This window comes from Oreochromis niloticus, linkage group LG4, assembly GCF_001858045.2.
Source record: "Oreochromis niloticus isolate F11D_XX linkage group LG4, O_niloticus_UMD_NMBU, whole genome shotgun sequence".
In the NCBI taxonomy this organism is placed as follows: Eukaryota; Metazoa; Chordata; class Actinopteri; order Cichliformes; family Cichlidae; genus Oreochromis; species Oreochromis niloticus.
Genome location: NC_031969.2, coordinates 12,048,369 through 12,076,310, shown reverse-complemented (window position 1 = coordinate 12,076,310; position 27,942 = coordinate 12,048,369). Strand labels below are relative to the sequence as shown.

General features: G+C 42.3%; 1 protein-coding gene and 1 long non-coding RNA gene across 5 annotated transcripts; one reads left to right on the top strand and one right to left on the bottom strand.

The window, feature by feature from the left end:
- Positions 1 to 63: 63 nt before the first annotated feature.
- LOC112846776 (uncharacterized) lies at positions 64 to 3,733 on the bottom strand. Its single transcript, XR_003219927.1, has 3 exons — positions 3,652 to 3,733; positions 591 to 701; positions 64 to 361 (listed from the first exon to the last, which is right to left on the bottom strand). It is a non-coding gene; the product is annotated as an uncharacterized LOC112846776 (long non-coding RNA).
- usp7 (ubiquitin specific peptidase 7 (herpes virus-associated)) lies at positions 2,019 to 27,597 on the top strand. 4 transcript variants are annotated; one of them, XM_019358424.2, is made up of 31 exons: positions 2,019 to 3,202; positions 7,051 to 7,155; positions 7,806 to 8,004; positions 9,925 to 10,063; positions 10,265 to 10,353; positions 10,479 to 10,587; positions 11,424 to 11,554; positions 11,684 to 11,738; positions 11,876 to 11,956; positions 12,300 to 12,390; positions 12,509 to 12,591; positions 12,928 to 13,037; positions 13,719 to 13,875; positions 14,640 to 14,784; positions 14,974 to 15,104; positions 16,372 to 16,506; positions 16,932 to 17,033; positions 17,604 to 17,709; positions 18,434 to 18,526; positions 18,636 to 18,703; positions 18,945 to 19,045; positions 19,504 to 19,657; positions 19,907 to 19,974; positions 20,966 to 21,074; positions 22,076 to 22,153; positions 22,249 to 22,349; positions 22,949 to 23,048; positions 23,398 to 23,517; positions 23,614 to 23,685; positions 23,799 to 23,889; positions 25,565 to 25,689. In XM_019358424.2, the coding sequence occupies exons 1-31, from the start codon at positions 3,106 to 3,108 to the stop codon at positions 25,669 to 25,671; spliced, it is 3,327 nt and encodes a 1,108-aa protein (XP_019213969.1). In that variant the 5' UTR covers positions 2,019 to 3,105; the 3' UTR covers positions 25,672 to 25,689. The 4 variants fall into 4 exon arrangements, with proteins under 4 accessions (XP_019213969.1, XP_019213968.1, XP_019213967.1 ...); XM_019358423.2 differs by having other exon boundaries at positions 2,020 to 3,202; positions 13,719 to 13,896; positions 20,972 to 21,074; XM_019358422.2 differs by having other exon boundaries at positions 2,023 to 3,202; positions 13,719 to 13,896; positions 25,565 to 27,597.
- Positions 27,598 to 27,942: the final 345 nt, after the last annotated feature.

Genomic DNA, 27,942 nt, shown 5'->3' with positions numbered 1-27,942 from the left:
ATTATATTATATTTTTATTAATTATATTATAATATATTATATTATATTATATTTCATTATATTATATTATATTATTTTATATTATATTATATAATATTAAAGTTGATCATTTCTATAGCTTTAGATATAGTGAATTATCACCTATTAATCTAGGCATATCGTGCAGACTTATAATATATGAACTGTTGTATTGTAAGTATATTAAAAATATATACGTCAACAACATATATATATACGACTTTTCTAAACCCATGAGCGTTCAAGTTCATTAGACGAAGCCGGGTGTAGGACTACATATTTCCACTAGATGGCGCCATTTCATGAAACTCTTCTTCAGACCTGCTTCTCTGTGAAGAGCTATCTACAAGAAAAAAGAAGAATGTATGATTAGTGGAACCCGTATTGTCCCACGCAGTTATATGTACAGTAAAAGTATTGGTGCTTTTTGACAATCTAATAGTTTGTGATACAGGTTGGTTGAGTACATCAGGGGGACATGTTAGGTTGAGCACAGAAGACAAAGTTAGAGAGCCAAGGCTGAGGGGGTTTGGGCATGTGCACGGGAGGGATGAATTGGATAGAAGAAAAACCTCAGAGAAGATTCATGGATGTTGTGAAGGATGATATGCAGAGGCATATCATATCTGTCACAGAATAAGATGGGTGGAGGATGCTGGGGTTAAAGGTGAGATGGAGCCCCCCTAAAGCAAGCAGCCAAAAGAAGAAGAAGAAAAAGATACTTGTTAATACTAAACGTGTTAAAATCTGGAAATTAATCCAAAATGTGCATTTACTTTATTAACGTGTTCATGAGCAGGCAGGCGGTCAGCTCTAAAGTAAATAACATGGTCTTAGAGCAGGAAGGCAGCAGTTTTATTATAGTTTTGTATTTTCCAATTAGTTTTTAGGTTATTTCATTTCGACTTTCGGTTTTAATTCAATTTAGTTCACGTCAGTTGATTTTCTTGTTTCAGTTTAGTTTTTATTGTTTGAAAATATTACGTTGTAGTTTAGTTTTTACTAGTTTCAGTGTTAGTTTGAGTCTTTTTTTTAATTATTATGACATGAAGGGCAACTGCAACTGCCAGGCACAACTTAGGAAAATCTGACTCATTTGACTCACTCTTGCAGACATCCAGAGTCTTAATAAACAAAGACTCTTTATTAATATTATTAATATTATTATCATCATCATTATTGTTGTTGTTGTTGTTGTTGTTGTTGTTATTATAATCAAACTATTAATATTTCCTCAATTTTTTTTCAAAAGTTTATTTTTTACTTTTAGTTAACTGAAATGTTTCACTTTAATCGAGTTTACTTTGGACTTTTTACTATAATAACCTTGGAAGGCAGTAGATTTTATTTGGTGGATATGATATTATATTCTAACTACATTACCCAGTTGTTATTTTTTTGCTATTTTAATGTTTTAATTGTCCTGCATTAGTTAAATCACGAGTGTATAGTGCATACAAGCATGAAAGTGCACCCAAGCTCTTGAAAACCTAAGTCTATAAAGTTAACACACATGTTGAATGAAACTAATAACCAGGTAAACACAAATCAAATCACAAAATCGAATAAATAAAATAACTGGGAATGACTCGAGCTGTCCAGGGTGTGATATTAAAAGCTAATTTAACACAGCTGTCCAGGCACAATAGTGGAAAAAAACTAACATTCGTGTTCACTATAAAACAAAAGTCCCGCTTGTGAAAACGGGTTCTTGCCTTTAATGTCCGTGGAAACCACGTGGTTTTACAGTTTTATAGGCTGAATCATGTTGCGTTTCATTACAAAATTTCTGACAGCACTGATTTAATTAATTTTTAAAAAAGTAAATCTGCTCAGAATTGCTCAATGAAAACTTCTATTTTTGTCACCTTGCTGGGTAAAACGTCACACACACGCTATTACCACGTATTTACACAGTTTAGCCCAACAGCTCAGCGATTTCTCCCATTCAAATCAATGTCACGCCACGTACAGCCATTAAACCAATCCCACTCGTGTAATAATTGTCGTTAGCGCTTATATTTCCTCTCCCTTTAATACACACACGACCCGGCCTGTGTGATTTCGCGTGGATGGAGAAGCTGGCTCGGGGATGGGCCCGTGTTTGGATCTCCATGCGGATGTGACATTTCAGAGAAAAGCGCGACCGCCATTTTGAGATTTACCTCAGACATCACAAACCAAACGGGAGGAGCGGGTTGAGGGAGCCGCACAGCTCAGGCTAGCGTTGTATGACCGGGCACATTCTTCACGAGAAGCAAGGGGAATAGCTAGAAATGCAACGAGCTGCTGCAGCGTTTTGTCGTCTGTCGTGTTAGGGTGGTTTGGAGGATTTTGGTTTATGTCGGGCCGCGCAAACTCTCGTCTCCGCGAACTTCTAAATTAACGTTAACATCAGTGCTATTCCGTATTGGGAAGCTGGTTTGAATGGATAGCTTTTTCCTCCGCTCTCCCCCAGACGAGGGACAATCGGAGGAGCACACAGACTGGGGATATCGCAGGCAAAGTTGTTGAATGTGTGTGTATAGCAAATGAGCCTTTGTTTTCATTGTCGTACCTTTAATACCATTTGGCTGCCTAGTGTCAGGTAGCTTAGCGCTAGCTAGAAACAGGGTATTTGTACCTGACGGTGCAGGTCGTGCTCTGAGTTCTCTTATTGCCCCACATTTCCCGGGGTAGACCCAGATTGATTTAGCTAATTTCAGCGGGCCTCCGATTTCGGAGTCCCCCCGCCCTCCCCTAATTACACCCATCGCAACCCCTGCCGTCAGCCAGCGACTCGCACCCACCAAAGGCGCCGAGATTGGGCGAATAGCGAGCAAATACGTCCGCGTTTCTCTACCCGCTCCCCCGCCGACCTCCCCTCCTCACTCCCCGGCGCTGACAGCGGACAAGGCCGAGGTCGCAACAGAGCAGGCCCGGCCGCCAAGGCTCGACCTGTCCACCCCACCTCCGCATCCCACCACACCTCACCAGCAGTCCAGAACCCGGTTCCCCACCGAGCCGACCCTGGACAAGGTCGAGGGCAACAGAGAAAACAGGGAACACCGCATCACAACTACAACAACAACACCGCCACCTGCCAACATGAACCACCACCACCACACGCAGCAGCAGCAACAGCAGCAGCAACAGAAAGCCGGCGAGCAGCAGCTCAGTGAACCGGAGGACATGGAGATGGAAGGTAAGTAATGGCCCCGAGTAAAGTGAACTGACTTTTTATTGTTCTTTTTACCAGGTTTGTGCCATAAGTTAACATTTGCACGAGAAATGCACAGGATTTTATCCACATTAACTGAGCCCAACATCTCAGTAAACACTGAGGCCTGCAGCTAGCAGAGATAGCCGGTTGGTTTTTTTTGCTGATTGTGCGTCCGATGCAGCATACTTGTATGCAGCTGACCTCATTTTGCGTTACAAGCAAACCGAGCCCTTAACGATCTTCGTATGCTTGCGATATTCAGCTGCTTGCAGGTATATCCAGAACCGGTGGCATTTTCTCCGCACATTGTCGCAGATTAGCCGCATAAATCATTCATTCTGATCGGCAACCGTATCTACAAATAAACAGTTCATCGGCTTGTTGCTTCGAGATTGCCAAATCACCGCCGTCTAGAATCCGCTTGCACTCACAGAATTTCGGGCCCGATGCTTGTTGGTGGCCCAAGTGTTTGTAAACAGTCTGCTTAGTGTTGCAATTAACACGGATCCAACGCTAAGGTAAATTAATCTCTCTGCTCTGACTTGGCTGTGTGGGCTTTTGGGGTGATTTTGACAGCTATCGCTAGCTGCGTTCATCACTTCTCTTGCGAATAAAGTAGTGATATATATTTGTATTTTTTTACTGATAACGTTTAACTTCAGTCTGTTAGTTGCTGTTCGACAAATAACGTTGGTTCAGCCTCTAAAAGAGAGAGCGTGTGCGTTAGCATCGTGTGATTGCTCATACATTAAATGCTGGTTTCCAAATGGCTAAAGAGATCGGTTGACCATTTGGGTAAAAATATGTTAGGTGTGTCTCCAAAGTTTGACATGTTAGCATATTGTAGCAAAGTATCTGCTTCACTAACATCCACTTAGCGCGTTACGCCTTGTAAAACGCGAAGAACAGTGCTAGCGCGAGTGCTAATATTGAGCTAGTCAATTAGCTCCAATGCGCACCTCGTTACGTTCTTTCTCCAGCTAGCATGCTAGCTAGCTAGCCAACTAGTGCACGGAGGGGGTGTGTGGCGTTCCAAAATGGTGGCTTGTATTTTGCATCGTTAAGATTTTGGCTTTTGCCCGAGAGCCGGGCCTTGAATTTTTTTCTCCGAGCTTTTCGCCTGTGTCTAAATTTTATGTCACGGTTATAATTTAGCAGCTGAGGGTAAAATGATTCATCTAACAGTAAATCTACATCGGTAGCTGGTACTTCTTGACTCCAGCTAATGTTGGCTAATAAAGGCCTTGAGGTGAATCTGTGGCTAGTGTTTGCTAAGGTGGCTAACGGGAACGCAGATGCGTCAATCCTGTGGTAGCTAACGCACTACATTTTTAGCTATCCCTGCAGAAATAATAACGATGTGAAGCACCAAGCGTACATTATCCCGTTGTATGTTAATTTATATCCTGGTAGTTAGTGTCGTTACGTGAAACGTGGAGCAGCGCTGGCAAGTAACGGTAGTCGCCTCTGCGGTAAGCCAGGCCCGCACAGAGGCAGCGCGGGGATTTGCTGCTTCATTGTATGGAAGACCAAAAGGCATGGAGCTCGCCATTTTTAATGATCTGTTTTTTTTTCTTCTTCTTTTTTTCGTTTTTTTTGGGTTCAGTTTGGAGTCCGGGGCGGTCATTTAAGCAGTTAGCACACACAACACCAGCACTACCAGCATTTTTATTAAGTTTACACTGATGTCAACTTGGGGCTGAGTAGGGACCAGTGGGCACTTTCACTGCGTCATTCAGACTTTTTAATTTTACTATGTTTTCACACGCTTTTGCTTGTTATTTGGGAGCATGCATTATACAAATGACCTTAAGCAGTTACATGCATGCTATGCAGTAAATAAAGAAATGACCAGGCATAACATTTGCATGATTTGATGATTCATTGTAACACTAATCACTAGTAGCAGGTGCATTTAGCGGACTTCCCCCCCCCCCCCCCCCCCCCGTCTTTTTGTTTGGTAGTTCACCTTTCATACGTTATCCTTCGGTGCACTGAAGCCTTACAAGGACAGTGAAGACAAGTTGACATAACAAACTGCTCACTTTTTCTGACTTCTCTCAGAAGCACCACACACACACACACACACACACACACTCCCACACTCCATTTCCGGTATGGTATGAGGCGCCATGCAGTTGCAGCCCCACCATCTCTCATTTGGCATAGCTAAGTCATTTTGCCTCTTTTTTGTTTGTTCGTTTTTGTTTCTTTGTGTGTCTACACTCTGATTTAAAAGAAGGGCTGTTGCTGTCACATGGCTGGCCAAGGTTTTATATTGGTCCCTCTAAAAATTAATATTGAACAATCTTGATGCCTTTATATTCTAAAAGTTCTCAGAAATACAAGACTAAGGGGTACAATTGGCACAACGGTGAGGACTTAATATTGTTTATGGGCATTTAGGGCCAGTTTGCTCAAAGTACAGGAACACAGCTTAATGTGGCCTGATGCAGCAAACTGCATTGTAGCCTCCTAGTGCCAAGTCACTGTAACAAGATCAACCATGCAGTTATAACCTTTTTGGTGTGGGTTAACCACACATCTGGAGTGTTTTTTTCCGTTTGCTCAGCATAAAGTTTGTATTTCAGAAGAGAAGACTGAGTGTGATTATTGACAAACTTTCATTTGCTACTTTTAGTCCAAAGGATTTCAGCTTCGTAAGATTAGGAAAGATTAGCGTATTTTTTTTTCTCCAAAACCTTTTCACTTGATGGTTACTGCAGCTATAGTGAGGCTTCAGCTAAATCACAGGAGTTCATTTTTATTCTCTTTATAGTTTAAGCCAGCCGGGGTAAGCTCTGCAATCTTGCTCTGTGTGGATTTTTGTCCCATAAGTAAGACTCCTGGCTCCTACTGTTGCAGTTTTTGGTGACAGATCCATTAATAAATACATTTCAGCATAGATTGACACAGTGGGCGGGACAAAAGGTTGTCATGGAGCTGACTGACAGAGCCCAATAGCATGGTGTAATCTGCTTGGGTAAATGAGGTCAGTCTCCTGGAGGATTCGGTCAGCAGTGTTACCTGTAGACCGACACAGAGAAGTGTCACACGCAAAACATTGTGCGAGAGACGAGGTGACAAAGCAACCCATTTTGGGACATCACAGGATCCGGGCAGATTTCACTCACTCCTTGAAGTCGATTCAGCGCGCCTCTGATTCCCTCATCGGCATGTTTTGGTAAATTAGACTGTGCGTCGAGCTGCCGAGCTGGGATAATTATTGTCCCCTGTACGCGTGTGTTTTGTCTGAATGATGACTTGCTGCTTAATCCTGCATTGTATCCATAATTACCCAGCCTACTGTTGGTGTTGCTGGGCCTTTGTTATGCTCATACACACACATACACAGTCACACATTCGCTTTCTGTTGCTCTCACTCTGTCATACACAGACTGAGAAAGGAGGCTTACTATCCTGTGTCAGCAGGGTTTTCCCATTAAAGTGAAGAAAAAGGTAAAAGGATGCCCCACAATATATATCTATTTTTTTTATAAATATCAGTTGTGTGACCCAAATCTGAAACTAAAAATGGCATTAATGGGAGAATAAGAGGACGCTTAATGTGTCTACTCACATTGCCCAGATTTGCTATTTTGGTTTAAAATTACAAAATGAACATATAAAAGTACTTGGCATGCTTTAATAATCCTAGCAGGATTTTCGGTCGTACGCTCCTGACCTGTTGACACCTGCGAGTTGGGAATGCAGAGTTTTCAGCCACATTTACCCCAAGTTAAATAAAAAAAGGGTCTCTAACATGTTAATCTATCCAGGAACGCCATATCCATGCAGTCTTATTATGTTGTTTCTCTCTCCCTGTGTAGCTGGGGATACAGATGATCCTCCAAGAATCCCCGCCAACCCAGTGATCAATGGTAACGTGGCTATGGCAGACGGACACAACAATACAGAGGAGGACATGGAGGATGGTGAGGATTATGTGCACCTCTGCAAACGCTTTAGTTTCTTTGAAGCTTTCCAAGTAGAAGAAACTGTAGGTCATCTGGTTGAAATTACACCTGAAGTTAATGTCTTCATATGTAGTAACTCAAATGCTGACAGTTTGTCAGTATGAAAACATAAAGACTCTTTTCCGTGTTATTTATTGGCAGTGTATGAATTAAATTTAAAGGGTATTTTCTCTAACTTAATTTAATTGTAAGTTCTCTTACTTCTGCCAGTTTTCAGAAGTTGTTTGAAGTAACTTGTAATTATGTCTTTTACATTCTGTAGCTTGAGTTAAACATAACTTATGAGGTTAATAAAAATCAAATGGTGCTGCAGCGCTGTGCTGCACCACTGTTGCATCATAGTGGGCAGTTTAAGGCTAACCCCTGCTCGACTGCAGCAACCGTCTACTGCCAAAACATTTGGGGTGGAACTCTGTCTCGAATTTCTGTTGTCGGATTGCAGGTGTCCAGGAATAATGACAGTTCTGACCACAATTATTTGGATCACTGGGAAAATAAAGCAGAAGTGCTGTATCGAATTAAAAGTTCCCAGTGAATCAGAGGGAATCTGTTACACACCAAATCTTCTCATCCCCCTCTTAACGAGTCACCCTCCCGTCTTCTCACAGACACTAGCTGGCGGTCGGAGGCGACCTTCCGGTTTGTGGTGGAGCGCTTCAGCCGCCTGAGCGAGTCAGTGCTCAGCCCGTCCTGCTTTGTCCGGAACCTTCCCTGGAAGATAATGGTGATGCCTCGCTTCTATCCTGACCGACCACACCAGAAGAGCGTGGGCTTCTTCCTGCAGTGTAATGCAGAGTCAGATTCCACGTACGTAAGAGGGATTTGGGATGCGGGTCTTTTGATATGAGCTGTGATTATCAATTGACTTTATGCTCTCTTGGAACTTCTGCTGCTTTGAAAGTCGCAGTAGGTTTTTCTACTGTAATTTGGGGTCAGTGGTGCTGTGAAGAACTTCCTGCAGATGTTTTATCCACTACACTGCTCTGAGGGATGTAGTTTACCTAGAGCCCCGAATTGAGATCTGCCAAAGCTACAGTAAAAACTCTCGAGTATCTCACATGATATATGATGTTCTGAGTGGATGAAGTGAAAGTGAGGTTTTAGTGTGTAGCCAGGAGGCCTGACGCAGAGTGGTTGTGGTCGTCTCTGGTACCTGGCAGGACCGCAGCAGCTCAGCGCAGTTATCCCATACTGTGAGACTGCAGTGGAAATGTTTTTTATTGCTGTTTTGCAAAATGCAGCTGCTAATGGGAAAACATATTTGTGTTAAGACTGCACACAGTCAAGTTTGGAGCCGGTGTAATTGGATTAGAACTGGATTTATCTTTTTTAATTTAGTGAAAGGTAAAGAGGCAATCCTGCTGCATCGTTTCTGTGATTTTCGACTTCCTATCAGACAGTCAAAGCTTCTTCCATATGTCTAGTTTTTCAGCAGCATCTTCCTCTTTCCCACTCTGCTTAATAGCTGGGACTAGCAAAGCTCTGGTATTTAATGTTAACTTAACTACACAATTAGACCACTTTTAAATAGTCTGCTCTTTTTCTTCACTCGTGTCCTATACAGAAGGATACCTGCCAGAGCAGCAGGCAGCCCGCTGTTTGAAGGTTTACACCTATGACATCTTTGTTGTTTTTTTACTGGTTGGCACTGGTGTTGTCAAAATACTTTAAAACATCAGAGCAAATTATTCCTCAAGAAAAAGACGCAGGTTTTGCTCCATTTCACTGTCTGTGTTATATCGACAAAAATCCAAACGACATGGCACAATCATAACTGCTCCTGTAGGTCCATTCATGTAAAGAGGGGTTTTCTTTGATTACTGGAGCAGAGTTGGATTGGGAGTCTTCTGCCATCATTGCCACACAGTGGTTGTTGAATTATTGTTATTGTGTCATCGAGCAGATTCATAGTCGCTGATCGTGGCAGGCTAAAGCCTTCACCACTTTTCCATCGCTCCCTGTGTGACGTAGTAGGAGTTGAAACCTGCACAGCTTTCGTGCTCCGACATTACAGCCCAGCCGTCCTTTATTGCGGTTGGGTAGTGCTGCATTAACGGGGTCACAGCTGCTGGTTTTAACCACTGCTCTGGTGGAAACCCAGCTTTTGTTTTCTGTGCCGCTCTTGAGACAAACAGCTGCCAGTTCCCACAATGAAATATCATTTTTCACAATCCAATGTCACTTTTTTTTTCCTTTTCTGTTTTTTTTTGTGCAACTCAGCTGCATAACTTAGTTTAGAAAATGTGTTGTCAGCCCTATTTCCCTGGTGGTGGTTGTTGTTTTTAAATACCCTTGTGTGTTTGGGTGTATATTTTGTCTACATAATATATCTTTGGTGTGTAAATTGAAGGCTGTGGTAGGTCACAGATGTAAATGTGAGGCTTACAGATTGGTTCAGTTTGTAACGCCACTCTGATGCTGTTGGTGATTTGGGTATATCTTGGTTAATGATGTGGAAGGATGTAAAATTAGCATCTGATGCTTTATCCTGTTACCGTGCACAACACTGTTTTATGTTTTTCAGTAGCTGAAGTGGAACAGGGTTGGATGGCTTACTTGGCTCATAAGTTTGCACAGGTTGTTGGTCCTGCTCTCCTATGTTTAACGTCGTAGCCTACGCAGTCTTCTAAATGTGCCAATTTCAGTGTCGCCAAAATGTTCCTGAGGAAATAATACTGCAGAACTGTTTAAAAGTTGTATTCGGGTGTCGTGTCTTTGGTGTTTCAGGTCATGGTCTTGCCACGCACAGGCCATGCTGAAGATCATTAACCACAAAGACGACGAGAAGTCATTCAGCCGCAGGATCAGTCACCTGTTCTTCCACAAAGAGAACGATTGGGGTTTCTCCAACTTCATGTCCTGGAGTGTAAGTACACAAACACAAACAAGTACTTTAGTCAAAGTAACAGTGGAATATTTTTGCTGGTGAGTGCTGGTGGGGTTCTGTTTTCTTCTCGCTCAGCAGTTACCATTTTCTTAACCTTTTATTTGGGCCTGGTTCTATTCTTTCATTACTAAAAATCAATATTCTTAAGGAGATTAACTGTTTTGCAATGATGCATTTCAGGATGTGACCGATCCAGAGAGGGGCTTCATCGACGACGACAAAGTTACATTTGAAGTCTACGTCCAGGCGGATGCCCCACACGGAGTGGCGTATGTTGTGTTCTATTTGAGCCGTTTATTTTTGTCTTTATAAACTATTTCCCATGTGCATTTTCTCTGTTCTGTTCAGGGTTTATGATTTATAACTAACTGAAGTTTTTCCTCTCTGTGACCAGCTGGGATTCAAAGAAACACACAGGCTATGTTGGACTTAAGAACCAAGGAGCGACCTGCTACATGAACAGCCTGCTACAGACACTCTTCTTCACCAACCAGCTACGACGGGTAAGGTTTTGTCCTGTGGCTTCTAATGACTGTCTGTGTGTGGCTGTTTTTCTGATGTGTTATAGGGGTGTTAACATAATAGATTTGATTATTTTAAATACCTATAAACCCCCTGATTCTCAGGACCACTTTCAATACCAAGAGTTGTCAACATTGAGGTCATAAACCTTTTAATTTTTTATCCAAGTAAGAATAACCATGTAAAGTGACATGAGGTACACAAAGCTCTTAATTCTTCATATAGTAGTTCCGCCTTTCAGGTGCTTGGCTAAATGAGGGGATCTTGTATGTCGGCTTTCTTGTGTTTATTTCCCCCAAATGCGAAATATTTCCAATAGACACGACTGCTGTTTTCTTTAGCCAACAAGCTCAGTTGTTAAGCTCTGCACTTGCCAACTTCCTACTGCCAAGAAAATGCTACTGACCCAGGGCGAATGAGATGAGTAAAGGGAAGAAGACAGCGCTGTGAGTGAGAATAGGCCGGGTTATGTAGGCACTGCAGTGTGTGTCAACAATCGGAGGGTTAGAAGGCGTCAATGTAATCGGTATTAAAACTGGAGGAAATGAGCATTGAAACAGTTTCAAATATCTGTGTCTACATACTGAAAAATATATTTTTGTGACATGCGTATTTATTTATTTGTAACCTTCTACTTTAGTTGCTGCTTTTGTTTCGTCCCTTTTAATTCTACGATCAAAGTGCTGTTCTTGAAATTTTCCAGTAGCAGATCTGGAGTTTAAATATAGTAAATGTTTTCACAAAAATAGTCCAGTCAGTCTAAGATGAGTAGCTTTATATAAAAGTTGTAATCCTGGAGCATCCTCATCCTTCCCAGGCGGTCTACATGATGCCCACAGAAGGAGATGACTCCTCCAAGAGCGTCCCCCTGGCACTGCAGAGGGTTTTCTACGAGCTGCAACACAGCGACAAACCGGTTGGCACCAAGAAGCTCACAAAGTCCTTTGGGTAAGTTTGGAGAATATAATATGTGGTGTAAGCGAAACTATTAGATCCTTGCATGCTTGACATGTGGGTAAACCATCAGAATTTCACAATAAGTGTTGTGACGGTTGGTGTGTGTGTTTTTACGTGCAGGTGGGAAACACTAGATAGCTTCATGCAACATGATGTGCAGGAGCTGTGCAGAGTGGTGAGTTTCCTATACACGTTTAAAAAGGCCCTGTATGCACGGTGAACAACAGCTGACAATATTTACTGTTTCTGTGTGTGTGTGTGTGTGTGTGTGTGTGTGTGTGTGTGTGTGTGTGTGTGTGTGTGTGTGCGCAGCTCCTGGACAACGTAGAGAACAAAATGAAAGGCACTTGTGTTGAGGGAACAATCCCAAAGCTCTTCAGAGGAAAGATGGTGGTATGTCATCACTCTTTCTCCGTCTCTTCCTCCTCTTAGTCGACTCGCCCTTTTAGTTATGGTCATATTTTGCATATCTGTTGTACAATATTGTTCTTATGAGGGGAAATTTATAGTGTTTATTTTGCTCAGTAATGTCTCTGCAGCACGTCTTGCACAGTAGATTCTGTAAACACAGCGACATGATGTAGGCTAACACAGCACAGGATGTAGCCTGGAACAAGGCCAGTTTAAGAATAGACTGAGGTTAAATCAAGACGTGACCCGATGAGAAATAATGTTTCTGACTCGCCTCTCATATCGTATAGTCTGACTCTGCGTGTGTGTGTGTGTCACTCTGCAGTCATATATCCAGTGTAAGCATGTGGACTACAGGTCCGAGCGGATAGAGGACTACTATGACATCCAGCTTAGCATAAAAGGAAAGAAGAACAGTGAGTAGCATAAATGTGGTGTTTCATTGATCAGTGGCACATTTGTCCTGCATGATCATGATTTTCACACACATATCAAAGCGGCGATTTTCTAAATATCATCTTTGCTTCTTTCCAGTCTTTGAGTCATTCAAAGATTATGTGGCAACTGAGCAGTTAGATGGAGACAACAAATATGACGCAGGAGAACACGGGCTGCAGGTGAAGTATTTATGCAATTTGTTGGCTCTTGTTGCTTTCATGCTGTTGGTATTGAAGCAAATTGGACTAAAATTTTAGTTTTTTTATGTCATTGTGAAAAAATATTTGGTGTTCCAAAAATTAGACTATGTTCAAATGGTTCAGTAGGTTTCCGCTTTTTCTTGCCAAGCTACAGAAATATGTAGCTCTAAAAATGAGATCTGGAGCTTGTTTACCTGCCTTGTTTTGATATGGTTTAAATGAGCAGCCTAAAGCTGAAAGGGTTTATAATGGCAGGATTAATGTCAATGGGATGTCCTCACCAGATGTCTGACTCATTTTTGTTTTGCGTCGCAGGAAGCAGAAAAGGGAGTGAAGTTCCTCACCTTCCCTCCGATCCTCCATCTGCAGCTGATGAGGTTCATGTACGACCCACAGACCGACCAAAACATCAAGATCAATGACAGGTAAGGGAAAAAACAAGCTGATGCTTTAAAAATAGTTTTTGAAGTAAGGTTACTTGTGAATTACTTTGCAGAACGTACCCTGCTTAAAGTAGATCACTCCCCGTCACACAATGAGACAGTAACTGTGCTGCTCGGATGTAATTTTAGAGAAGGTCTGCTCCATTGTAGCATAGGTTAAAGGAGGGCTGTCACTTGAGCTTTACGCTCGTGAAAAGCTTGCCCTGACCTCGCTTATTCAGACGGTGAGAAAGGAACCAAGATTGTTTTCTGTGCCATCAATCTGTGTACAGTTAATGGTGTTAAAAATAAAACCCAGCAGAAATAATGTGACACTTTTAGCAAACGCTACCATTTAGAAGTGCTAACCTTCCGCTGTGCCATTTCGATGAGCTCTGACTCATCCTTGTGATGATGCTACGGGCAACTGGCATCCTGAGGGCTTTGTGCACGGAGACACAGGTGTGGGTGTGGAGTGACAGCAGTTTTGAATATGCTCAAGTTTACCCTTGATTTCTTCCATTTTTATGCTACTTTTTGGCTGATATTTGACCCTTTTTGTATTAATCTACACATTGTTTTTTCCATTTTTTTTAAATACTGCTGCTTACCTCATCCTTTTTTTTCCTCCTCCTTCTCCATCTCTTTGTCTCCAATGCCTCTCCATCTTTCTGTGCTCATTAGGTTCGAGTTTCCAGACCAGTTACCTCTGGACGAGTTCCTCCAGAAGCCAGACTCAAAGGACCCAGCCAACTACATCCTCCACGCTGTGCTAGTCCACAGCGGGGACAACCATGGCGGTCACTACGTCGTCTATCTTAACCCCAAAGGAGACGGCAAAGTGAGTGTCAAGGATCCAATTGTGAGAACAATTTTTTTTTCTGCACTTTTCACCAAAAATGCTGTGGGATGTGTGCTTTGGGATTCATATGTGTTGGGGTTTGAATGCTACCCGATGTAAATTTAAAAAAGAACAAAAATGAGTTTATGTTATGGAGGAATTCAGAGCTATGTTATCTTGGCTCTTGACCTTAAGTGTTTTTTAATATACATACAGCTGCATGCATCAAGATTCAAGGGTTGAGAGTCAGAATAAGTGCTTCCCAGGTCTGCAGTGATTATTATTCTGAAAATGTACAAAGATGTTTCAAAGGCAGCTAAACTGCCCACTCGGAGTCAGAACAAATGCTTCATAGTTGAGAACACACAAGCTTCCTGACAGGTGAGATGATATCACCTAATGTCAGAAAAAGGATGTTTCGCAATTTAGATGTGTAGTGAAATAAACTCTGTCAGAAAAGATGTGTTAGTGTAACGAGTCGGATGTAAACACAAGCTTTCAGCACAGGTCAGATATGATATGCACACATCAGTGGGATGTTACTTTAATTCTGCATTTGGGTTTGTGTGACAATGGTTGTCTTAAGTGCTCTCTGGTTTTTCTCTTTTATTCCCCCCCCCCTCCACCCCACTCCTTGGTGGTTGCCCCACCCCACCCCTATCTCGCCTCTGCTCCTCATCCTCCTCTGGCTTCCTCATCTCTGGCCACAACCCCATCCTGCAATCCCCATCTGTCTCCGTCTATCATTCTGTCTCTTTCTGCAGTGGTGCAAGTTTGATGATGACGTAGTGTCACGATGCACCAAGGAGGAGGCCATAGAACACAACTACGGCGGACACGACGACGACCTCTCTGTCCGCCACTGCACCAACGCGTACATGTTGGTCTACATCCGTGAGTCCAAGCTCAGTAAGTAAACATCCTTCTTCCTTCACTCGTCATTTAAAAAACATTGGTATGAGAAACTGTTCCAGCAACACACGAAGGGTTCCTCTCAGCTGATGAATGCAAATAAAATTCCTCTTTCACATGGAGGTGACTGTACTGAATAATACTGTTGTACTAAATTATCACTTCCGCCGTTTTACCTACACTTAGGCGAGGTGCTCCAGCCGATGACCGATGTGGACATCCCCCAGCAGCTGGTGGAGCGTCTGCAGGAGGAGAAGAGGGTGGAGGCACAGAAGAGGAAGGAACGCCAAGAGGCTCACCTCTACATGCAGGTTCAGGTAGGGAATCGGAGGTTATTTAAGTGCTCTGTGGTGCTTTGATACTTTGCGATCAAAATACTTGTGTGGCTGAATAATTTAGTATACAGCACATGAGAAACCTACAGTGCAGTAGTGCAGGAAGTACAGGAGAAAATTGAAGCTGTTTGTGGATTTCAGGTAAAGCCACATTTGTGTCGAAACACCACACCTAGCAGCCTGTGCTGTTTTACACCGTCTGTAATCTGAATGAGGTGGTGTTTATTGCTTAAGGTGTGTAAAGGTGCAGGACTTCGTACAGTACTTATTGGATTATTTATTCATATTAATGAGTGTATTTGTTCTGTTGAAGATCCCATCAAGCTTGAACTTGAACCCAATAAAGTCGACCTCCATAAGAGGCCTGACAGAAACCGCTTAGTTCGTGAGAAGCTATGCAAAGTATACATCGTACACCTTTAGACGGGGCAGATATGTTTCATAGGTGGATGAAAGCTGAATTTCAGTGCAATAAGAATGAACTGTTTTGGCTTTTTAAAACGAGTAGATGACGTTTAGACATTTATGTTGGATCGGATCGTCGGGCTAACGACGGGCCGGAAAACGGAAGCTGCTTCTTTCTGTCAAGCAAAGTGTTCGAGTGTTTTGTTGGACTCGGTGTATCCTACAAGCGGCACACACAACTGCAGGTGCTCTCGCTCTGGTTTGGCAGTCTCTGTGTGGTTGAGATGGGGAGAAGAGCAGTCAGTGATAATGAGGAAATGGCTTGTTAAATGATAAAGGTTTACCCTTTTCAGCACTGACTTACTTACTTGTTTGAGTATTAAGGCAGCACAAAGGCTAATTACGCTCATTATTTTCCTCTGAAGAGGTGATAAGCGTAACATTTAAAGGCTGTAATGAGGCTGTGTGAAACTTTGCTTTGCACTTTGCCTGTAAGCCATCAGAACTGACACCTCATTGAAAGTCTTAGCAGTGGAGCACCCCTCTAAACAGAAAGCTCTACATAATTATGATTTCTTTTGTGTGTGTGTGTGTGTGTATGACAAGCAGATTGCTTAGACAAAAGCTTAAAAGACTTTTGATGCAGTTAGCTACTGACTGCTGCAGTGAAATGTCACCACCAGTGTGGATACAAAGAATGAAGCTCTTGCCTTGTCAAGATATAGAGATAACTTGGGTGTGGGGGAGTGAGTTTTCATTGCATGAAGTCTTTAGTCTCTTATTTTTCACACTTTGGTTCTTGGTCCAGTTATACTAACGCTGTTCATCTTCCCTCTCTGGGCAGATGGTGACCGAGGACCAGTTTTGCGGTCATCAGGGCAACGACATGTACGACGAGGAGAAAGTGAAGTACACGGTCTTCAAGGTCCTGAAGAGCTCCACGCTGCAAGAGTTTGTCCAGAACCTCTCCCAGACCATGGTGAGGCATCTGTGGGACTGTATGCTCTTTGATGGTGGTGGATGTTTGGATGAAATTTCTAACTTTTTTTTAAGAATAAATTGAACCATTTAAGATTAACTGTGAAGAGTTTTTAGTTTCAAGATGCATGAAATATTTACTCTGTAAACTTATCTTTCATCAAAGTAACTCACGTTAGGTGGAAGTTTAATATTTGTGAAAGAAACCGCATTCATGCGGGTTCACGCTCTGACCCCGGGCTGAAAGAGAGGGCTTGTTAGCTTGTCAACAGTGCGGAGCACACATGTATACACAAAATCTGGCTCCCTGCGGTTGATCAGTAAATACCAGTTGGAAATTTTAGTCTTGATGTCTTTTTCTCACCATGTTTCTGCTTTTCCCGCATCTTATACGCAAATTGAAACTCGTGTATTGATGTGCCGCAGGGTTTCCCACAGGACCAGATGAGGCTGTGGCCCATGCAGGCCCGTAGCAACGGAACCAAGCGACCTGCCATGCTCGACTACGAGGCCGATTGCAACAAGTCGGTAGGTGTTTGAGCCTGCGACACACATCTTTAAAAATTCCTGTACACTTTAGTCAGTTTTTTGAAAATTCATACTGAAAGAAGAATTTAAATGACCTGCATTAAAATAATGAAAGAAAGCTGCCAGTGGACCAGAACAACTGTGCTAAGATCAGTTCAGAAATATGCAGGATTTAGAGCATGGGTGTGCTTTTTTCCCTTAATAGTGCGCTGCATAACTGCCAGGAAAAACAAGGTCCTTCTAGAAGGAAATATCACTCCCCGAAATATTTTTTCTGAATCATTATCTAAATTGACTTTAATTTGAATTACTGGATAACAACTCCATGTATAGAATCACCTGTCATATCGCTCTCTCTCTCTTTTTTTTTTTTTTTTTTAAATCCTCAACGTTTGTCCCAGAATAATGTTTTAAAGTCTTTTTTTCCTCTACAAGTTTTCCATATAATTGAACAGTTTTGTGTCACTTTATTCCTGGGACCACCCCTGAGTTTATGACTCACTTAATCAGTTAAATGTAACAAACTTTTTTTTTTTTTTTTTTAAAGATTTGAACATCTTTGTGTTTCAGATGATCGACTTGAGTGACAATGAGAACCCCTGGACAATATTTTTGGAGACTGTAGATCCGGAGATGGCAGCCAGTGGGGCCACGTTACCCAAGTTTGATAAAGACCGTAAGTTCTCCACATCGGCGCTCATCATCAGACTTTGAGTTAATCTCAGCAGTTTCTTTCTTCTAAACTTTTCAAATAACATTTTATGTAGAAAACATGTTCTTCAGGTGTCAGTTTCTGATTCCTCTTAAATAGCTGCCTATGTTGGTACGGTGTAGCTAAGAATAATCGACACAATGCCTTAGAGGTCACAGTCATAAACATAGATGTTACTGATCGGTTTGAATGTTGATGGGTCTGTTCTGAGTGTTTATGATTAACACTGTGTTTAGCTGCTGATTAAAGGCTCCAGCATGCTACTGTTTGTAGTGCGATGTTGTAGCTGCCTGCTGCCACTTGGGGTCAACGTCAGAAACATGCAGAAAAACCGCAAATGTAGTTTATGTGGTATTGGTGATCCTTGTGGTTTGGCCCTGCTGTGAAGAAAACAGCTTTCATAGTGGAACTAAGTGAACCCAAAGGTTAAAAATACTAGAACTGCAAACCCTTGGACGTATCTCTTTGTTTCTCAGTGCGCTCAATCTTTCCCTTTGCATAGCTGGAGAACTGCACCAACAGACACAACAGAACCTTAAGTGGCTTTTTGTGCTTTGTTTAGTGTTTCAGTTGAACAATATTTATGCAAATTGAAGCAATACTGCTCCTCAAACACTTCTTTGGCAGACGTGTTGTATCGCTGCTGATTTCACCTTGCTTTTTTTTTTTTTTTTTTTTTTTTTTTAAGATGATGTCATGTTGTTCTTGAAGATGTATGACCCCAAAACCAGAAGCTTAAATTATTGTGGACATATCTACACACCTATATCCTGCAAAATAAGTAAGTGTGACTCTGTTATAACCTCAGTACCCTGTCATAAAGCGCAGTGTATGAGTTCTTTGTCTGCAGTGAACGTAAAGATTTTGAGATTTTTCTCTGCTTCTCTCAGGAGACCTGCTGCCAGTCATGTGTGAGAGAGCAGGATTTCAGCAGGAAACTAGCCTTATCCTCTATGAGGTGATCTGTTTCTGTGACGCTCAGTCTCTGACACACTCCTGCCTTTTTCTCACTTGCTCCCTCACACTCACATTCTCAGGCTCCTCTATCTGGCACAGAAGCTGTGTCAGGCTCTCATGTGCATACTTTCACACTGTCATATGTAGGCCTTGGTGTTAATATATCTGCCACAAAAATAAATACTCCCTTGCACTTAGCAGATAAATTGACTGCATAACCCTCGGTGCTTGGTGTGTTACAGGAAGTAAAGCCCAATCTAACAGAGCGGATACAGGACTATGATGTCTCTCTGGACAAGGCCCTGGACGAGCTCATGGACGGGGACATCATTGTCTTCCAGAAGTAAGTTGTTTTGGGGGTTTTTTTGTTGTTGTTTTTTTTTGGGCACTTGTGCTTTGAGAAATCTACCAAATTGATATCTTGGTGCGGTGGATTGGCTCCACCAGTCAAATAATTTCTTGTTAAAGTTGATGTGATGTGCAAACCTGGGAGGTGTTTCTTTTGGGAGCTTTGTCAGATCGTAAGAACTTCCCAAGGTCGACACGCGTCATGTTGCCTTGATTTTAAATGTCTCTCTTTAACGACGCTCTGGTTGAGAAAATGTTATAGAACTTGTTAGCTTTACTTATGTCTGTGCCCTCAGTGATTGCCTCAGTTACTTCCTGACCTGCTCTTTCTGTCCTTGACCTCTACCTTCACTTCACTCACACTTCTCTCTGTCACATCGATGTCTGTTTTCCCGTCAATAAAACACATCCCGTACCTCAAACTGTATTTCCAACCTTTCTCCAACACCACAGGGACGACCCAGAGAACGACAGCAGCGAGCTCCCTACGGCCAAGGACTACTTCCGGGATCTCTACCACCGGGTGGACGTCATTTTCTGTGACAAGACCATCCACAACGACCCCGGTTTTGTGGTCACACTGTCGAACCGCATGAACTATTTTCAGGTACGATCGGTTGAGGCCCTTTGAATGGTTATTGATTTACTCTTATTATTTCATTTTTTAAAAATGCCAATGTGAAGCTGCAGAGTCATTATACGAAGACTGATTTTTTTTTTTTATTTTTTTGCTGCTACTGTTAGATGCTTTTAGAAGTAATCCAGGAGTGGAATTCTGCTCCTGCTGGCATTAAATTTGACTGACAGGTGAAATCTGACAGGCCCGTCATGAACTGTCTGTTTTTGTGTTTATCAGGTGGCTAAGACTGTAGCGCAGAGGTTGAACACAGATCCCATGCTACTGCAGTTCTTCAAGTCACAGGGGTAGGAGGCTTGTCTCATCCACACACACACACACACACACACACACGCGCACACACACACTGCATTCTTTGTAAATGTAACAATAACAGTGCATAATAGTGATTGGCTTTCTTTTTCTTTTTTTAAGCCGTTGTTCTCACTGTAAGCCAAAATATGGCATTTATAGTCAGAAAAATGCAGTTAAGGGCTTTGAAACAACACTGAACATGAAGTGAACTACAAGGGAGAGAACTTTAGTTCTTGCTTTGCACATAACTGAGTAATTATGCTTTTGCTGTAGCATAATTATTCCTTTTTTTTGTGGTTTTCTCTGACTGACTTGATTATACTAAAAGGCTTTTCCTGCATAGAGGGAGCGGTTTTAGCAGAGAACTGTGACAAAATGTTTTTGAGCGGTTTCGTTATTTTTGGTGTTTTATTTACTAAAGCGTGTTATGTTGCTTCTTAATCGGATGGTCAGAAAGAACAGGAAACCACATGGATTTGGGCCAAATAACTGACTCATCACCTTCACTGTACGTAGATCGATCTCGCTGACGTGCGTAGTCATCTCCCAAAAGGCTCATTTGGAGCCAGGAAAATCTGCTAAAGATGGCCTGTAGTTTAATGAATAATACAGCGTTGTTTCAAGGCTGTTTTTCCCTAAATAATTCAAAATCCTGTCATTCTGTTTGACATGTAGAAAGGAACGTGTAGAGCGCATTTGAACAGTGTTGTGACTCGTAGCTTTTGTCAGGTTTGCCTTTGATTTGATTACCTGCAGTTGTCAGTAGAAATGTTGCATAACCTGTCCCCCCTCCACCTGTCTTCTGTTGTTTTTCCTCCTACTCTTCCCTCTCCCTCTGTCCTTCTCTTTTTTGTCTTGCTCTGCTGTTCACCTCCACCTCTGCTTCTTTGCTTCTTTTCCTCCCATTTTTCTTTCTCTTCTCCTTCCACCCTTCTTCCCTCCCCTTTGTTGTCCTCCCCCCCTGCCTGGTGGTGTGGTGGCCAGGTACAGGGACGGTCCAGGGAATCCTCTCAGACACAACTATGAGGGAACGCTGCGGGATCTGCTGCAATTCTTCAAGCCTCGGCAGCCCAAGAAACTCTACTACCAGCAGGTAGGACTGGTTTGTCTACTTTTTCTGTTTCAAGTTCGTCTTTGTTTTCTCTTTCGAGTAAGATAACTGCCGTTTCCCCCGAAAAGGAGCTCAGTGTTTCATAGTGCCTGTAATAATTCTGGTAATCCTAAATGTCTTTCTGTCTTTCCTCTGTTATAAAATATAAAATGCTGACTGATAGAAAACAAAGTCATTGGGGTAAAAATGTTTTCTGGCTACCTGAACTTTTAACACACAAACAGTTGTGAGAACTTTATTTATTTCAAATCATTCTTTGCAAACCAAATGTCAGCTTGAAATGATCACAATAAATATAAACACATGATCAATAAGCAACTCCTAAAATTAGCACCTCTAAGTATGAGGCCACTGTTTTCCATGGGCATGGCCCGGAAAACAGTGGAGTCCTCAGTTTGGCTCAGGACCGAGTTACTTCCCCAGGTGGAGGACTTATCTCAGTGTCTTGTTCATGAGCGACAGGGATTTGTATCTTGATCTACGTCCCTACTCTCACCTACGTCTCGAGCTTTGGGTAGTGACCAAAAGAATGAGATCATAGATACAAAAGGCAGAATTAGCGTTCTCTGAAGGGTGGCTAATTTCTCCCTTAGAGAAAGGGTGAGGGGTTCAGCTATTTGAAAGGGACTGGGTATAGAGCCACTGCTCCTCCATGTTGAAAGGAGCTAGTTGAGGTGGTTCGGGCACCTGACTGTGATGTCTACTGGTTGATGTGTTCATGGTACCCTGGCCCCAGGGTAGACCCACGACACACGGGGGAGACCACATTTCTCAACTGGCCTGGGAACACTTGGGAGTTCCCCCGGACGAGCTGGTGGAGATGGCTGGGGGAGAGGGAGGTCTTGGTTTCTCTGCTTAGGCTGCTGCCCCAGTGACCCGGCCGCAGATGAGCAGAAGAAAATGGAAGGGCACATCCTACAACAGTCCACAAAAGGAATAATTTTGTTTTTCTCTCGCTCTCTTTCTCCGTTATGTGTTCACAGTTAAAGATGAAGATAACAGACTTTGAGAACAGGAGGAGTTTTAAATCCATATGGCTCAACAGCCAGTTCAGAGAGGAGGTACGACACTCTTACAAAAAAAAAAAAACTTTACATAAGGAAAAATGTTTCTGTGATTCAACCATAGACATGAAACTCTGTTTCTTGTGTTGCAGGAGATTACTCTTTACCCTGACAAGCACGGCTGTGTGCGGGACCTTTTGGAAGAATGTAAAAAGGCTGTGGAGCTGTCTGAAAACGGCTCTGAGAAGCTCAGGTATCCATCTGTGTTTGGCTTGCTTGTCTTCCTCTCGGTGGTTGCAATCAGAACTTTTTGACAGCTGCTCCAGCTGTCCTGCCGTACAGGGAGTTTGCATCTGATGGTAAACTGAGTTAAAATTAAAAAAATCGAGCACACTTTGGTCTGTTTTAGCTTTTTGAACATCATCTTTGACCCTGGGCAAATCACTAGAGATTGAGTGCTTGTTGTTGTGGCCTAGACTGTCTGTAGTCAGTTTATCGCTTTAGTTTTCCACTCATATTGATCCAGGTAACATTTTGGCTTTTGTTTAACCTCTTTGTTTTGTTTTTTAATCTAATCCTAACCATGTGCAAAATGTGTGCATCTTCTCCTTTTTTTAAACACTTTTCAAGTACTTCAAATTATAGTCTGACAATTACAACCCTCACAGCAACCGCAGCCTGCACAGCCCCATTTCATTCTGTAAACCTGCTCTCTGTGACAGCACTGGCACCTTTCCCTTTAGTTTTGTTGAATTTCTTGTTTTCCCTGGTGTGATGTCAGAATCAGATTTTGCTGCATTTGAGAAGCTCCTGCAGAGCGTTAATGCCTCCTCCCTGGTTCTCCCTCTGCAGGCTGTTAGAGATAGTAAGCTATAAAATCATCGGAGTTCACCAGGAGGACGAGCTGCTAGAATGTTTATCTCCTGCTGCCAGCCGCACCTTCAGAATAGAGGTGAGTGTTTATGCGAGGCGTTGCCTGTGCAGTGTGTTTCACCGTGTCGTTTATTTTATTTTAGCCGCTTAACTTCCAGTTAACATGCCGTCAGCCCGACACTGTATTTTTGCCCTCGCAGCCAGCCAGTTAGCAGTAGAAGTATTACTTCTTCATGCTTGTTAAAGGTTAAATACCAAGCTTCTGGCTCAGTTTTCTCTGTAGCTCTTGCGTCATTACAGCATGTTAAAACTTTGACCACCAGGTGTCGGTAAAAACAGTTGGTTTATTTTTAAATTTTATAGTCAGTGGTTTGATCTGAACTTATTTTCTTCCTTCATCTCTCTTGTGCTGCTTGTTTTTTTTTCAGGAGATTCCTTTGGACCAGGTGGACTTGGATAAGGACACTGAAATGCTAATCCCTGTTGCTCACTTCCATAAGGAGGTCTTTGGCACCTTTGGGATTCCCTTTTTGCTCAAGATCAGACAGGTGTGTGTTTTTTGTTTACTTGTACCACATAATGTGGGGATTATTATTTATTTTATTTCCTCTTGACTCACTTCCATCCCATTCTCCTCTGTGCAGGGTGAGTCGTTTCGGGAGGTGATGAGGAGGATCCAGACCATGCTGGACATCCAGGAGAAAGAGTTTGAGAAGGTAGGTCATTGTTGGTTTGCTTCTTCTTAAACAGCGTTATCCTGATGCTGAAATAATGAAAGTGTTAACATGGGGGTAGTTAACCATCAATGTCTGTCTCTGTGTGTTCTCAGTTCAAGTTTGCAATTGTGATGATGGGTCGGCATCAGTACATCAATGAGGATGAGTACGAGGTCAACCTGAAGGACTTTGAACCACAGCCAGGTATTTACTGCCTGCGGTGCTACTGGGAGCGATACCAGTGTAACTGCTGCTGTTACTGATACTGCACCGATTGAACGACACCGGGCTAGAGCCAAACACAAAAATAAAACGAGAGCATGAAACTGCATCACAAGGACAGACATTGCTCAGATTCGAGCACAGTGCCTCGTCATCCACCACTTCAATGTCACGACTGCTCATATTTATACAAGTTTATCCACCTTTTAATGAACTTTAAAGACCTTTTATGTACACTCACTGGCCACCTTGTTAGGTACACCTTGTGTTAGTACTGGGTCGGATCTTCTTTTGCCATCAGAGCTGCCTTCGCTCTTTATAGCACAGATTCAACAAGGTGCTGGAGATATTCCTCAGATACATTGACATGACAGCATCACACAGCTGATGCAGATTTGTCGGCTGCACATCCATGATGTGAATCTCCCATTTCACCACATCCCAAAGGTGCTCTGCTGGACTGAGATCTGGTGACTGTGGAAGTTATTTGAGTAAAGTGAACTCATCGTCACGTTAAATAAAGTAGTTCGAGGTGATTTGAGTTTCGTGACATAGTTTGCTGTCCTGCTGGAAGCAGCCATTAGAAGATCAGTACACTGTGGTTATAGACATGCTCTGCAGCAATACTTGGAGAGCCTTTGGTGTTTAAGTGATGCTTATTCGGTACTAAGACCCCCAAGAAAATATCCCGTACACCATTAAACCCCCACCAACAGCTTGAACTGTAGATAAAAGGCAGGATGGATCCATGCTTTCATTCTGTTTATGCCACATTCTACCTTCTGAATGTCACCGCAGAAATCAGCTTCAGACAAGACAATTTGATCTTTTGTGGTCCAAATTTTGTGAATCTGTACAAATTGTAGCCTCAGGTTTCCTGTTCTTCGCTGACAGGAGTGCCACCCGGGCTGGTCTTCTGCTGCTGCAGCCCATCTGTTTCAGGCTTTGACATTCAGAGATGCTCTTCTGCAACCTTGGTTGTAACGAGCGCTTATTTGAGAGAGAACTGCTCCCCTGTTTACTGGATGTTTTCTTTTTTTCGGACCGTCCTCTGTAAACCCCAGAGATGGTTGTGTGTGAAAATCCCACCAACTCAACAGTTTCTGAAACACTGTCTGACACCAACAACCATGCTACATTCAAAGTCACTTAAATCAACTTTCTTCCCTGATTTTGAATTTGAACTCAGCAGGTCACCTTCATGATGTCTGCATGGCAAAATTTGGCTGATTACATCTGGCGAGTGTATTTCTGGTATTTACCACACTGCCTCTCCAGTGATTCCTCTATAAGCGTGACACAGAACCTCTGAAGGGTTCCTGTAGTTCGGAGACTGGGGCGGGGCATGTGTTTCGTCTGCAGCAGTGATTGGTTCTTATTTGTAATGTAACAGCATCAAAATGGCCAAAAGTTCCCCAGCAGTCGATAGTTTTGATGTGTGTAGCCCAACCCAGTCACCAGAATCAATAAAACTGGACTTTATTTTCTTCACGTTCCTAATATTGGCCGGTGTGTCAGCGACACCTGAGATTAATGTCGATGTCACGCGGGCTACAGAAATACTCCCACTGCTCCTGTTACTGTTCATGTGATTTCTGTACTGCAGGTGGCGCTGTCACTCCTCCTAATGACCTCTCCGATGTGTCTTCCTGTGCAGGTAACATGTCCCACCCGCGCCCCTGGCTAGGGTTGGATCATTTCAACAAAGCTCCAAAGAGAGGTCGCTACACCTACCTGGAGAAAGCAATCAAGATCCACAACTAAAGCAGCCCCCACCCCCCACCTTCTCCCCTGGTCCTCCTCATCCTCTCCTGCTCCGCCTTCATCCCTACCTACTTTAACAAACCATAACCACAGACTGTAACCAACAACCGTGTGTGTGTGTGTGTGATTGTGCGTGAGAAAGACTGAGAGTGTGTGTGTGTGTGTATTCATCACTTTTAACACCCCATCTGGACACCTCTACAGCTCTACACCGGCACTCTGTCTTCAGTGATTGGGATCTTGCTGCAGCTGATGGATTATTCTTCAACCACAAAATAAACCGCACCAACCACTGACTGTTTATTTTGTTGTACATTTTATTTCTTTTCCCTTTTCCCCCCCGTTTTTTTAAAAAATCGTCTCCCTCCACGTTTGAGGCTGTTCGGTTATTTTTTCTGGCTTGTCTGCCTGTTGACTGCTTTTTGTTGCCTGTTCAGAAATGGGAGACGTGTAATTGGATTTTATGGTTTAAAAAAAAAATTAAGAGGAATCACGACACAGTATAGCATATATAATATGTATGCTATATATAAATATTTTCATATATAAATATGAACTTCTAGGCTTAGTTTTCACTTCCACCTCATTTAAAGCTTATTTTTTCCCTTCACAATTTTTTGGGGGTTGTTTTTAAATAAAGTTGTTCAAAGGGGCATCACACTGCTGTGCGCAGAGGTCAATGAGTGTGCTGTTTGGAGGACTGACTCGCAGAAAATGATGGAGAGATGCAGTCGTTTTAAAAATATTAATAATCTTTGCAAAAGCAGCTGCGAGCTGGCGTCCACCCTGAAGTTCTCTGGTTTGCTCTTATGATGAGGTTTCCTTATATTTTCTGCTCCCATCCCTATAGAGCAACAAAAATCAGTATTTCCAAGTTTACACTCAAGTTCTCTTTTCCACTTAGTTTGGTTGGAGGAAAAAAAAAAATTTTTTTTTTGTCTTTCTGCAGACCTTGTATTATAAAAATAAAATAAAAAATCTGCAAAACAGCATCTGTTTAAAATAAATGGGGAAAAATACGATTTGTCTGTATTTCCTCTTGAACGTTGGAAATTAATCTTAGTTTCTCAGGTCTGGCAAAAGTACTTTTTTTTTTTTTTTTTTTTGATTGTGAGTTGCTAGGTAACATTCACACACACAGATATGTGTTACCTCCCTGATGACTTCCTTTTTAGTTTTCTGGGGGTTGCTAAAGGTTTGTCCCTCTCCTCTCAGTCATTCCTCTTGTAAAACACACGCACACACACACACACACACACACACACACACAAGCTGCAACATCTCTCTTCTTTCTTGATTGAATCTGTCGCCCCCTGGTGGTTGGCAGCAGTAACTGCGCTGTGCTTGGTAGGGAGCTGCAGACATTTAGAGCCCCACTGGTTTGAGGATTGTGTAGAGACAAAAACCAGCATTGTAAGAAACACTTTAAGCCCTATGAATTTCTTTTTTCTTTTGTTAATTTCAGGTTTTGTTTTCTTCTCTTTCTTTTAAAGCACAGATGGAATGCACCCCTAATAGCGCATAGCTGGCTCTGTACAGACAACATTTAAGAATTGTATATTTAAAAATATGAACGTGTAAAATTTAAGAGAAACACACGCCTTTGTTGTTGGGTACAGAAGGAGCCAGGTGTTCATATTTTTTGTGTGTAGGTTTCTTTTTTGTTTGTTTGTTTTGCGTTCCTGATGTACCATTGACAGGTTTTCCCCCCTCTGTTACATTTGGATTGTTTTTCTTTTAAAAACTAACTGCATTGGTTTGTCTTGTTAAGAAGTGCAGTACAGAGATGACCTGCAGAATCACACCTTAATTTGATCTTTTCCACTTCAAAATCCTCAGTGTAGCAGCAGTGTACGACAACTATTCCTGTATATTGCCTTTTTGCTGGAAAATGTATGTTGAATAAAAATTTTCTATAAAAACAAATAGACGCACCTCTGCTGCTTATCCATGCCAGTGTGCCACCTGTGATTCCCGGTATTTGCCAAAAAATTATTGCAGAAATTTAAGCTGTTATAAATGACTTGTTGACTTCAAATCTGTCAGAAAATAGCTCAATCATATATCATGAAGAATATCAAGTAACGTAGAGCCAGAAATGACAAGTGACTTTTATATATCCTTTATTTTTTTTCTGGGTAAAAAGTATCATTGACATTTTTAAAAAGTGTTTTTCAAGACCGATCTAGCCAAGAGGGCAGCAGAAATTGTAAAAAAAAATATAACCTCACACTTCTATGAACTTACTTTAAGTGGCCAAAAAGAACTGCA